General features: G+C 45.9%; 1 protein-coding gene across 1 annotated transcript; it reads left to right on the top strand.

Moving 5' to 3' along the window:
- The first annotated feature begins 578 nt into the window (after positions 1-578).
- On the top strand, positions 579-3,578 carry LOC116583113 (putative MAGE domain-containing protein MAGEA13P). The gene is made up of 2 exons (XM_032331116.1): positions 579-726; positions 2,016-3,578. Exon 2 carries the CDS (start codon positions 2,063-2,065, stop codon positions 3,122-3,124), a length of 1,062 nt encoding a protein of 353 aa, XP_032187007.1. The 5' UTR covers positions 579-726; positions 2,016-2,062; the 3' UTR covers positions 3,125-3,578.
- The last annotated feature ends 8,947 nt before the right edge of the window (positions 3,579-12,525 follow it).

Below are 12,525 nucleotides of genomic sequence, written 5' to 3' on the forward strand. Positions count from 1 at the left end.
CTCAACAGAGAGAGGGTGCGAGCCAGTGCAAGGAGTCAAGGTAAGCACGCAGGAGTTCTCCCATCCCAGGCGATTGGAAGCCACCCCACTCTACTATCAGCCCTGGGAAACACCAGGCTGAGTACAGGAATGTGTCGTGTCCTGACTTCGGGAATTTGAGGGAGGTGAGATTTACTCTTAGGGGGCTGTACTCTCGTCAGCAGAGGGAGGAGTCTTAGGCCCCACCAGGCTTCAAAGTAAAGAACTAGGAGGAACGAGGGGACCTCTCACCAGATAGACGGGACCCTCAATCCCGCCCTGCCCCCAAGTCATCCCTGGAAGGCCTCAGGCAGTTCCCGGAAGTTACGTATACTAACTTCCGCCCCAGGCGTCTGAGGGACGTGAGGCTTCGTCATTGGGGCGTGGACTCAGATCTTCGGAAGGACGTGTCCCAGGCATTAAGGTGAGGACTCGGAGGAAGGACGGAGGGGAACTCTCACCTCGCGGGAGGGTTTGCTCCTCCCCTTCCTCCACCCCCAGCATCCGGCCCTCACGGCCCAGCATTCTGGCCCCGCCCCGCCCCGCCTCTCCCCGCCCCCAGCGTCTTCCCAGAATGCTCTGCTCAGCGCCCCGTGCGTGTTTTATCCGGACGTCGATCTTTGGGGTCTGAGGGACGCGAGGCTTTTCCTGAAGGAAGCTGATTCAGGTTGCCGGAGGAAGGAGGCCCAGGCTCTGGCTGGTGCTAAGGTGAGGATTCCAAGAAAGGACTGAGGGGATCCCTCACCGCAGAGGGGGTGCCCAAGCCCCCACCCGCCCCTTGCTGTCTGCCCCGAAGGCCCCTCGCAGGGCCCCAGATGTGTCCTATCAGGACGTCCATCTTACGAGTCTGAGGGCCATGAGGCTTTCTCGGACGGGTACTCGGGTCGTCCGAGGGACGTGTCTCAGGCTCTGGGAGGCAATTAAAGCGAGAAAACCCAGAATAAGGACGAAGGGGCGCAATCATGGCTCATTCCTATCTTGCGCATTGTCTGCCTTAGAAGCCGCACGCAGAGCCCCGGATGTGGCGTCTCCGGATCTCCCGTCTTGGGGAGTCTGAGGAATGAGGCTTTTTTTTTTTTTTAAGATTTTTTAAATTTATTTGACAGAGAGGGAGAAATCACAAGTAGGCAGAGAGGCAGGCAGAGGGGACGAAGCAGGCCCCTGACGCGGGGCTCGATTTCAGGACCCCGGGATCACGATCCGAGCCGAAGGCAGAGGCTTAATCCCCTGAGCCACCCAAGCGCCCCTGAATGAGGCTTTTTCTGAGGGTCGTGAACTCAGGCCATCGGAGGGAGGAGGCCTAGGCTCAGCTGGGCGGTGAGATGAAGACCCTTGTGGAGGGCTGAGGGTATCTCCCCCAAGACAAAAGGCAACACACAGATACCCTTCCTGTTGTCCGCCTCGGGAGGCCCTGGGCAGCGCAGTGAGGCAGAGGCATCTCCCCCAACTGTCTGTGCTGCTTTGGGGGTGGTTTCCGGGAGATGGGTGCCTTGGCCTGAGGGTCTCATTCCCCCGTGTGCAGAAGGGAGACAGGGTACGGGCCTCATCAGGAATAAACACCCGAGTCCTTGGGAAGGGTTGTGAGTACGCCCCCCACCCCCCCGAACCTAGAGAAACCTACACAGAAATGGATCCGGATCCCTTCTGTCAGCCCTGGGGACCCCGAAAGATAGTGTCAGGCTGAGCTTCCTTCAATTTCCAAATCGGGGGTCTCGGAGAGTAAGAGCCTGGGTTGAAGGACCCGATATCCGGTGATCATAGGAGTTGCAGGCCCTGGCAGGTGTAAAGGTGAGGACCTGAAGGTCAGGCTGAGAGGATGGAGAGGGCCCAACAGAAACTTGTCCTTTCACAGCGGTGAGAGGTCCCAGGCAAGGCTGTCAGATACAGATGTCCCCTCTACCCTCCTCATTTCCTTACCTGGTGTGTTTGGGAGATGAGGGCTTTTGTTGTCACCGCTGACAAAGTTGAGTTTCTTGCATTATTCCTCTCTCTCTCAGGCCTGTTGGTTGCCATCCCCTGCCTGCTGCCCCCAGCACAACTCATCATGCCTCGCCGTAAGAAGAATCATAGCCGCAAGTCTGAAGCAGGCCTTAAGGCCCAGAAGGGAGCTCAGGGCGCGGTGGGTGCACCGGTTCCCGTAACTGGGAAGGAAGCCGGCGCCTCCTCTCTCTCTCCTTCGATCCAGGGCACCCCAGAGGTGGTGTCTGCTGCTGCTGGAAAACCACGTGTTCGCAAGAGTTCTCAGAAAGCCTGCTCCTCCACCATGGTCAAAGCCACACCATCGAGCAAACCAGAGGAGGGCTCCAGCAGCCCAAAACAGGGTCCAAGCACCCCCCAGGCTCCGAGCACCTCCCAGGCTCCACCAGATCCTGAGTCATCGCTCAGTGATGTGCTCAACCAGAAGATGGCTGAATTGGTGCAGTTCCTGAGTGCCAAGTATGTAACAAAGGAGCCTATCACAGAGGCAGAAATGCTGGAGAGTGTCCTCAAAGAGCACAAGGGCCACTTCCCTGTGATCTTCAGGAAAGCCTGTGAGTGCATGGAGATCGTCTTCGGCATCGAAGTGAAGGAAGGAGACCCCATCAAACGTTCCTATGTGCTTGTCAGAACCCTAGATCTCACCTACGATGGGTTGCTGAGTGATGACCTGGGCATGCCCAAGACCGGCCTCCTGATCCTTATCCTGGGTGTGATCTTTGTGGAGGGCAACCGTGCCTCCGAGAAGAGGATCTGGGAGGTGCTGAAGAAGATAGGAGTGCGAGCTGGGAGGAAGGATTTCATCTATGGGGAGCCCAGGAAGCTGATCACCAAAGATTTCGTGCAGGAAAAGTACCTGGAGTACCGCCAGGTGCCCAACAGCAATCCTCCACGCTACGAGTTTCTGTGGGGTCCCAGGGCCCACAGTGAAACCAGCAAGATGAAAGTCCTGCAGTATTTTGCCAAGGTCAGTGGCACTGACCCCACTTCCTTCCCATCCTGGTATGAGGAGGCTTTGAGAGATGAAAGAGAGCGAGCGGAGGCCAGAGTTGCGGCCACCAATGATAGTGGGGGCAAGGCCAGTGAGAGTTCCAGTGTCCCACTTGGCAGCTGCTCCTGCCCTAAGTGAAGTCTGAAGAAGATCCTCCACTCTGTGTTTGAAGAGGGCAATCAAGGCTCTAAATAGTGGAGGACTGAATTGCAGATTTTACCTTTATTCCTTTTTAGTAGTTTTCAAATATTCTGCTTTCTAAAAGGTTTTTTAGCTTCAGAGTCTAGATTCATGAATGATACCGGTCACATGTTTATTGCTGTTTATTAGATTTAAGAATAAGAATTTTGCTCTTCTGGAAAACCTGCTAGGAAACTTTTATCTTAATTTTTGATCTGGAAGAGGATAGTATAGCACTGACAGCGGAATTTCCTTAGAAATATGGAAGAGCCCAGCTGTAAAATAGATGGGATCAAGAAATAGAGGGGGAAATATTTAAATATGGTTCTCCTAGGATTCCTGTATCCCATTTAATCTTTTAGGTAGTAAAATTAAAGATCTGTACTTGGATTTGTTTGTTTGGCTAAAGAATGCATGAAAAATTAAATCTTAATAAATGAAAGCCCTGGCTCACTGGGTCATTTATTCTTACAAGCGTTTTACGGGTAAGAGAAAGTCTAGAATGCAAAACTGCTTTTAGCAGTTCCTTTGGGATCATGGGTAAACCAGAGAGAAATCTCTATCTGCAGTAGATACGGAAGGTGCCACCAAACTCCCTGAAGAAACCAGGTGTTCTATATGCATTCTCACCGGATTTCCAGAGAATAGGGGGCTATTTCTTTGAGGTGGTGCCCAGGGGCTGGCACTTCATCACTGGCCTGGGAAAACCCAGAGCCCACTCCTTTGAAAAGGCATTTTAATTATCTTGAGTGTGATCTGGCTAACTCTAAGCAAGGGCTAGACTTTTGGTGGGGGTGAAAGGAGTGAAAATAGTGGTTTGGGTGGAAGAGCAGCTGGGAGGGAGGAACAGAATTAATCCTTGACTCAAATTCTGGGAGCTTTCAGTTACATTTAGCTGGGGAAGGCTTCCCCATTTCCAAATTAAATAATATATCCACAAACAGGGACATTTTGTAGAGTATCTTTACAAAGCAGCATCTTTGGCTCACTTCATGGTTTGTGTCCTGGAGTGCTGCATATTCTCCGAGATGCCATGGAAAACACACACACACACACACACACACACGAGAGAGAGAGAGAGTGAGTCAGTCCCAGAGGAGAGGGAGAGTCAAATCTGGTGTCAAAATCATATTAGCATTTACTGCTATTTATTAAAGATCCAGTAAATGTCAGGCACTTTACTTTCATTACATACATTCTAGCAGTTCTACAAGACAGGGCTTATCAAACCCACTTCACAGCTGAAGAACCTAAGGCTCATAGCACGTGGCAGTTTGCCCAAGATCACATGTCCAGTATGTGACAGGGCTGGGACTAGATCCCTGGTCCGAATTTGTCTAAGCCCAGGTTGGTTCTCACTCTTCCCAGCCTGAGGCTGACCTTCTGTCTCTTGGCTCATTTCTCTTCTCCATGCTCTGAAGGTTTTTCAGGCAACAAAAAGATGGGTCTTATGGCCAAAGTAGGCCCAAAGAAGGAAGGGGTCAATGACAAACAGGACTTGGGGACCATATGAGCTTTATTTTCCTAGGGTCTGCCTGCCTGAGCCCCAGAGCACGTGGAGAGCTGACTCCTGGAGTGTTGCTGTGTGCGTGTCCAGTCCCAGCATGTTCCTGCATGACCACACCCTTCCCCTGGTCTTCCTCCGTCTTCCTGTCCAACTCTAGAATCTGGTCTGCTGACCAGCTTATTACTTCCTCTTCCTCTGAAGACCTGTGCTCCCAGGGCAACAGCCCCAGTCGCCTATCTTCCCCTGTCCTGGAGCAACCCCATTTTTTTTCTTAAAGATTTTTATTTATTTATTTGATAGAGATTACAAGTAGGCAGAGAGGCAGGCAGAGAGAGGAGGAAGCAGGCTCCCTGCTGAGCAGAGAGCCCCGTGTGGGACTCAATCCCAGGACCCTGGGACCATGATCTGAGCTGAAGGCAGAGGCTTTAACCCACTGAGCCACCCAGGTGCCCCGCAACCCCACTTTTTACAGAAGGTTGTACCCCTGGTAGTCCCTCCCTCTTTCTGGAACCGTTAGCAACAGGCTTCTAGCAGTAAAAGTACACTTTGGAGGATGGTTAGACACTGGAACACCCCCTCTGGGCATCCTGAACACACTCTCCAATTGTTTTTCAAATGATCTGGCAAGTACAGTCTGACTTGCACATAACCTACTTTTCTCAGGATGTAACCTGGATGTTAGAGTGGGTTTTTGAAACCACACTAATATTTTCAGTAAGAGTCTAGTAAGATTATTAAGAGTGTATAAGGGAATAATAAGATGTATTATTTGAAATGGGCCACTGATCACATTAGCAGATGAGCAAGCTCCCCTAGATGGTCAAAAACCAAAACATCTCTCCTAAGTAGTAGATGAGGAAACAGCACAGAAACCACCAGGTAAGCAGATGGCTACAGGGGCTGAATGTAAAACCCTGGAGTCCTAGGAGGTGACCAATGGTTATTTGATGGACATGTTTCTCTGGTTAAAAAAAAAAAAAAAGCCATCCTTCCACTGCTTCTTACACATCTATCTTGCCCACAGGAAAATCCTAGTTTGCAGTCTGCCTAATGGCACCTGTGCAGATATTTGGGAATGTTCAGTCACCTGGAAGGGAGCAGAGACTCAAAAGTTAAGGTTTTGATTATGCTTTGTAAGGATGGAGAACATTCCCAGGCTACTGAGATCATAGAGGTTACTGGAAAGGGCAAGGCAAAACTCCCTGCCAACAATGACAGGGTCATGAAAACTAGATGTGATCCTGTATTTGAGAACACCTGCCACATAGTAGGCACTTGAAAAAGCTGGTGAATTTCAAGGCAGATTTGGTTTTCTTAGGAACTCTTCCAAGAAATGAAAGGAGTTATCATACCAAATTCTTGTAATTGCTTTTTATTGAGTACCTACTAGATGGTGGCTTCTGGGAGAGACCACAAGTGCTCATCCACATCTGTCTCTCTCTCCTTCCCGGCTGGCTTACTTGTAGTCAGGCAGGAGCCGGTGTCCATTTCCATGCTTCCTTAGCTGCTCAGCAGCAAACACGGGGACCCCGTGTTGAGATGGAGAGCTACAACATGGGAACAGCCCAGATCTCTGAATTACCTGAGAGCAGAAAGTCCCTGCTAACCCACATCGGAACTGATGTGCATAAGAAATAAACCTTCATTGTATAAAACCATTCAAATTTCAGGACTTCTCTGTTGCATAAGCTAACACTTATTTTAACTATTTAATGCACAGCTCCTATTTCTGTGCTTAAGCTTATTTAAATATTTAAATTACAAAGGTGATTGTGGAAATAGCCTTCTTAGAAACGATTTACTCTTAGCATCCAACTCTGAGCTTACACCCGCCGGTACCCAGAAACTTCGGTCCTCATAGTGTATCTGTTTGAAGCAGCTGGAAACTCTGCAGTGACTAGTTTCCCATCACAAACAGAACAAGGGGCTGGAGGTCCCTGGTAATGGGAGGTGGAGATTCCGTAATGCATCTTATACCTCAATGGTGGACAGTGTCAAAATTTTAGACGTGGAACATCACACCCCAAGTGAAGTCTTCAAAAGAAATCCAATCTGTAAACCTGAGGAAGGCAGAGCATTCTCACCGAAGTGAGGACTATAGCCCCAGAGTCCTGCCCACTCACTACCCTTCTCTCTTCCTTGGGGACAGTGGCCTTGTCACCCAACCACAGAACTCTAGGTTTCCTCTGAGCACTGCAAGGAAAGCCCTGTGCTAGAAGCCCCTTCCTGGTCTGTGGACTGTCACACCCCCTCTCAGGCATGAGTGGACCCCATTCAGCCCAATGCACTGAATCCCAGCTTTGCTGCCTGGCTCTCCAGCATCGTCAGCAACTTGTGATCTCCAATTTCTGTATCTCCAGCCTACCTTAGCACCCCATTTCTTGTTCCTAACTCCTCACTGCACCACCCCGATGTAGACACACGCTGGTACACGCTGTCCTACCCACTCACCCAGTCTCAGTTTTCAGCATGGGACCAGCTGCCTTTCCTGCAACCCACTATCCCTCTTAGGATCCATTAGGATTTTTCACAGGCTCTTCTTTCCTACTGATGCCAGTCCTTGTCTCTTCCTTCTTTCCTAGCCTTGCTTCGAACTCTCTTCTGCAAAGACGCCACAGCTGGTGCCTTTCCCTGGTAGTTTCCCAGCACTACATGGAGGGCCTTCCCTGACTTGGCAGCCATGTTTCACCACAAAGGCAGAACCCTTCCAAGTACTCTAATGCCACACATATGATTAGGATTTCCACTCTAATGGGAGCAGGAATTATTCCCAGCCCCATGTGAGTTCCAGAGTTCTCTTTCTATGCAGTAATCTCCTCTTAGTATTCTGTTCTGCAAATTTTAGCTGCCTTGACCTTCCTGGACTCCCAGCTTCACCTCAACTCAAGGGGACTGTCCAGGCTTCTCCCTCTGTGCACAGTGACATGCATTACCTCCCCAGGCAAATAAACCAGGGTATCATAGAACTGACCTCATTTGTTTTCCATTTCTTAGAGATCGCTATCCTTCGTGACCTGATATCCAATAAATTGAAAATTGTTTTTTATGTTTCATCTGCATTTTTAGGTATATCATGCAGGAATTCAGTTCCTGTTACTTCATTTGGCTAAAAGTCCTATAATCCAAATTTAAAATCTAAATTATCTAGGCATGATAAATGTCCCGAAATTTTAATCTTATTCAAATTAAAATCAGAACTGGAAGGCTGTGGACACATTTATGTTAACACCGACATACTAATTTACAACCAGGAAGATAGACAGCAAAGTACCTACAGGGTTTTCCTCTGCTAGTAGAATTATAAAGTAATCCTTCATTTTCTTATGTATGGTTTCAGAATTTTCCGACAATTATGAAACTCATGAATTACCTTTATAATTACAAAACATAAGTATTTCAAAGTGTGATTCTGACTACCTTCTTTAGGTGGTTTGTTTACAATATTGATCAAACTCTTGCCAGATTCTATCCACCTCTGGCATGCCTACTGCTTGTTTGACTAGAGAGAAAAGAAATGCAATCCATTTAGTTAGCAATGTGTTGTTATACAACTTTCCTCACACTTTCAAAGACAATGCTGCGCAGGTAGAATCTATCTTCTTTTTGAAGCCCTCTCTCCGGGGTGCCTGGATGGCTCAGTCAGTTAATCCTGGAGTCCCAGAGTCAAGTCCCACATCAGGCTCCTTGCTCAGCAGGGAGTCTGCTTCTCCCTCTCACACTCTCCCTGCTCTTGTGCTCTCTGTCTCTCTCTCAAATAAATAAATGAAATCTTAAAAATAAATAAATAAAGACCTCTCTCCAGAAAAAGTATTCATATATTTTAAAAGGGGAAATCATATTTTCATCTAAATCATATTCTCTATGATTTGATTGAATCCAATATTTATAAGAAGCATAGTATATAAGCAATTTTAGGAGAAGGAATTAGAATTATTACATTCATTACTAGGAGTGTTGTTTATGTCTCTTGTCAAAATTCATAATAAAGAAATCATACTATTTTTAAAATATGTTCTTCAGTCCTTACTGCATTAATTCCAAATTGTGCCTGAAATGCACTTTGATTTTCCTTATTGATGCAACATTTTAATAAGAATGTTTATTCTTGGAGCGCCTGGGTGGCTCAGTAGGTTAAACCTCTGTCTTGGGCTCAGGTCATGATCTTGGGGTCCTGGGATTGAGCCCTGCATCGGGCTCTCTGCTCAGCAGGAAGCCTGCTTCCCCCTCTCTCTCTCTCTGCCTCTCTGCCTACTTGTGATCTCTGTCTGTCAAATTAATAAATAAAATCTTTTAAAAAGAGAATGTTTATTCTTCTTTCAGAGACTAGCACATAAATATCAACACAGTTTCTTACCATACAATTATATTTCACAATGTAAATACCGAGTAAAAAGTGCTGATTCATAATTTGGATAATACTTCTCTACTACATATGTTATATGCTTTGTTTTTAGCTATATCTCACAAGCTCCCATTCTGCATTCAACAATTCCACCATTTTAATGATTTAATTCACACACTGCCCAACCAAAGCCATTAATGGTCATCGATGTCATTCCATATGATTTGGGTCCTAATCCTAAATGCATTAGGATTTTCTCATCACTGTATTACCTATTCTTTTATTTTAGAACAACTACACATCCTAGATCAATCAAGACATGAAGGGTAGGCCATAACCCAAAGGACTGGAGTCCTTACAGAAAGAGGGTAGGGGAACCTGGGTGGCTCAGTCAGTTAAGCAGCTGCCTTCAGCTCAGGTCATGGTCCCAGGGTCCTGTGATTGAACCCCGCATCAGGCTCCCTGCTCAGTGGAAAGCCTGCTTCTCCCTCTCCTGTATGCCACTCTGCTTACTTGTGCTCTCTCTCTCTATCTCTGTCAAATAAATAAATAAAATCTTTTTAAAAAATTAAAAAAAGAAAGAGGGGAAACAATGTGAAGAGACAGACACACAGGGAGAATACCATATGAAGACGAAGACAGATTGGTATGATGCTCCCGTAGCCCACGGAACACCAAAGTTCGAAGCTGTCACCAGAAGCTAGAATATAAGCATGGAACACATTCCCCCTCAGAACACTGCTAAAGAACCAACATCTTGATTTCAGATTTCTGACCCCCAGAACCATGAAACAATAAATTTCTGTCATTCTGTGCTATGCAGTTTGTTTCGGCAGCCCTAGCAAACTAACACCCTAACTCTCAAGTTCCATCACTATTATAAATATTTTTAGCAACCTATGAAACCCAGGATCCTTCCATTTTGAGGTATTTGTTCAGCAGCCATATCCAAGATACCTTGAGGAAAGTATAAAGCAAAATTTGCTTCAATTTCTATGACTAAGACTATAAAATATTATACCTTTTAAGAATCACTGCACGGGGGGCGCCTGGGTGGCTCAGTGGGTTAAGCCTCTGCCCTCGGCTTAGGTCATGATCCCAGGGTCCCGGAATCGAGCCCCGCATCAGGCTCTCAGCTCAGCAGGGAGCCTACTTCCCCATCTCTCTGCCTGCCTCTCTCTCTGCCTACTTGTGATGTCTCCCTCTCTCTCTGGCAAATAAATAAAATCTTTGAAAAAAAAAAAAAAGAATCACTGAATGGTTTAATGAACCACTAAATAGTGTGCTTTAAAAACAGGAGAGGCTGGTAGAAGAAATTTCATTGCAGTGTTCAGACTCTCCTATATGACTATTTGCTTACTCATTGATTAATGTGTTTACCTGTCTTCTCCATGAGCATAGAGTTGAATATCAAATTTGCAGCTGACTCACTTTTTAATGGATATTCAAACACACTCTTTCCAGTGCTAAGTAAAAAACTTATTTTTAGTGAAATAAAAGGTAGGTGATAGGCAAATAAACTTGTACCTACCAAACTGTTATTGCGAGTTCCTTCCAGGTTGTTTTCTGGGATTTATATCAACTTCCCATGCCCACAGGTCTTTGAAGTATGGAAAATAGAGAGTTTAAAGATGTGTGGGTGCAGAAATGAAAAATCAAATAATATAAGCCAGTACTTACTGTTTTGAGGTCAAAGAAGGTGTTAAAAATTCATGAAAGAGAATCAGTCTCATAATGTTCAAAAATAGAGAAAAACCTTGTTACCACTAAATTTATTTCAATTTTTTAATCTCTAGGGGAAAATACACTGTCCTATCAGCTTTGAGTTTGGGGCTCTGTCTTAAGAAAGGTTTTCTTTGGGGCACCTGGGTGGCTCAGTGGGTTAAAGCCTCTGCCTTCGGCTCAGGTCATGATCCTGGGGTCCTGAAATCGAGCCCCACATCGGGCTCTCTACTCAGCAGGGAGCCTGCTTCCTCCTCTCTCTCTGCCTGCCTCTCTGCCTGCTTGTGATCTCTGTCTGTCAAATAAATAAATAAAAATACAAAAAAAATAAAGTTTTTCTTCTAATTTTCTTTTGTGTAGTGGTAAATATAGTCTTCATGTTGGGTATAAAAATATAAATATTAATGTCAGGAGAATTATTTATTCATCAAATATTTGCAAAGTGTCTACTACATATGTGGCACCCTGATGGACAATGGCAATACAGAGACAAATGGTCTCTACCCTCAAGGAATCTCACCGATAAAAAAAGACATAAAACCCAACAATTATAGTAAATGATGACAGCAATCATCTAATTCATTCAGGATTGGTGGGAAGGACCATGGAGGATGGGGGCACTACAAGAGATAGTAATTCAGTTGAATCTTAAAATTGGCAAGTGCATTACAGGGAGATGTGATAGGAGGAACTAATGCAAAGGTAAGACACAACATGTTACATGAGATATACTAAAAATATATATATATATATATTCGTTGTTTATTTGAAATTCAAATTTAACTGGGTATCCTATATTTATATTTTCTATGTCTGGCAACTCTTTATATAGAGAACCAAACATATTTCAGGGTTGTTGGAATGTCAAGTGCACTTCAGGAATTTCAAGAGACAGGGCTGGAGAGGTAGGTGGATGTCAGATCATGAAAAACTATGTTCGTCAGTCACGTGTCTTGCACTTCGTTGTGAGAACAAAGGTGAGCCACTGCAACGTTTTTATTTTATTTTTTTTCTTTAAGGTTTTTTATTTATTCATTTGAGAGAGAGAGAGCATGCGTCAGAGCATGAGCAGAGGTGGGGGGATTAGAGGAAGCTGGAGAAGCAGACTCTCCACTGAGCAGGGAACCCAACATAGGGCTCTATCCCAGGACCCGGGGATCATGACCTGAGACGAAGGCAAATGCTTAGCCCAACTGAGCCACCCAGGCACTCTGAAAGGAGCTTTTAATGCAAGAATAATACAATCAGACTTCTCTTTCAGATGGGTTATTCTGAAAACACATGGAGCATGCATTCAAGTCTGTAAGAGTAGATATGGGGGAAATTACTAGGCTAAAATAAATCCAGGAGAGATGATGTTAGTTGAGAGAGATGGAGATAAGGCCATAGAAGAAACCTGTAGGAGTAAAATCCAGAAGTCTGAGTGTTTGACTACATGGGGTGACAAAAGAGAGTGAGTCTGGGCTGACTCCAAATGTCTTATCCTACTGACTAGACAAATGACACGGAAAATGCAGGAGAGGGGATAAGATTTTTAGGGAAGATGACACATTATATCTTGGGCATATTTAGCTGGTAGTGCTAGTGGACCAGCCAAAGGGAAATGACCAGAAGGTATCAGGGGAGCCTTCTATGTTGACAGCAGAGATTTGGGAATCATCAGGATAGAATTAAAACTAAAAGCCAGGGGCACCTGGATGGCTCAGTCAGTGAAGCGTCTGCCTTCAGCTCAGGTCATAATCCCAAGTTCCTGGAATCAAACCCCATGTCAGGCTCCCCTGCTCTCTC

The sequence above is a fragment of the Mustela erminea genome, chromosome X (assembly GCF_009829155.1).
Source record: "Mustela erminea isolate mMusErm1 chromosome X, mMusErm1.Pri, whole genome shotgun sequence".
Taxonomy (NCBI): Eukaryota; Metazoa; Chordata; class Mammalia; order Carnivora; family Mustelidae; genus Mustela; species Mustela erminea.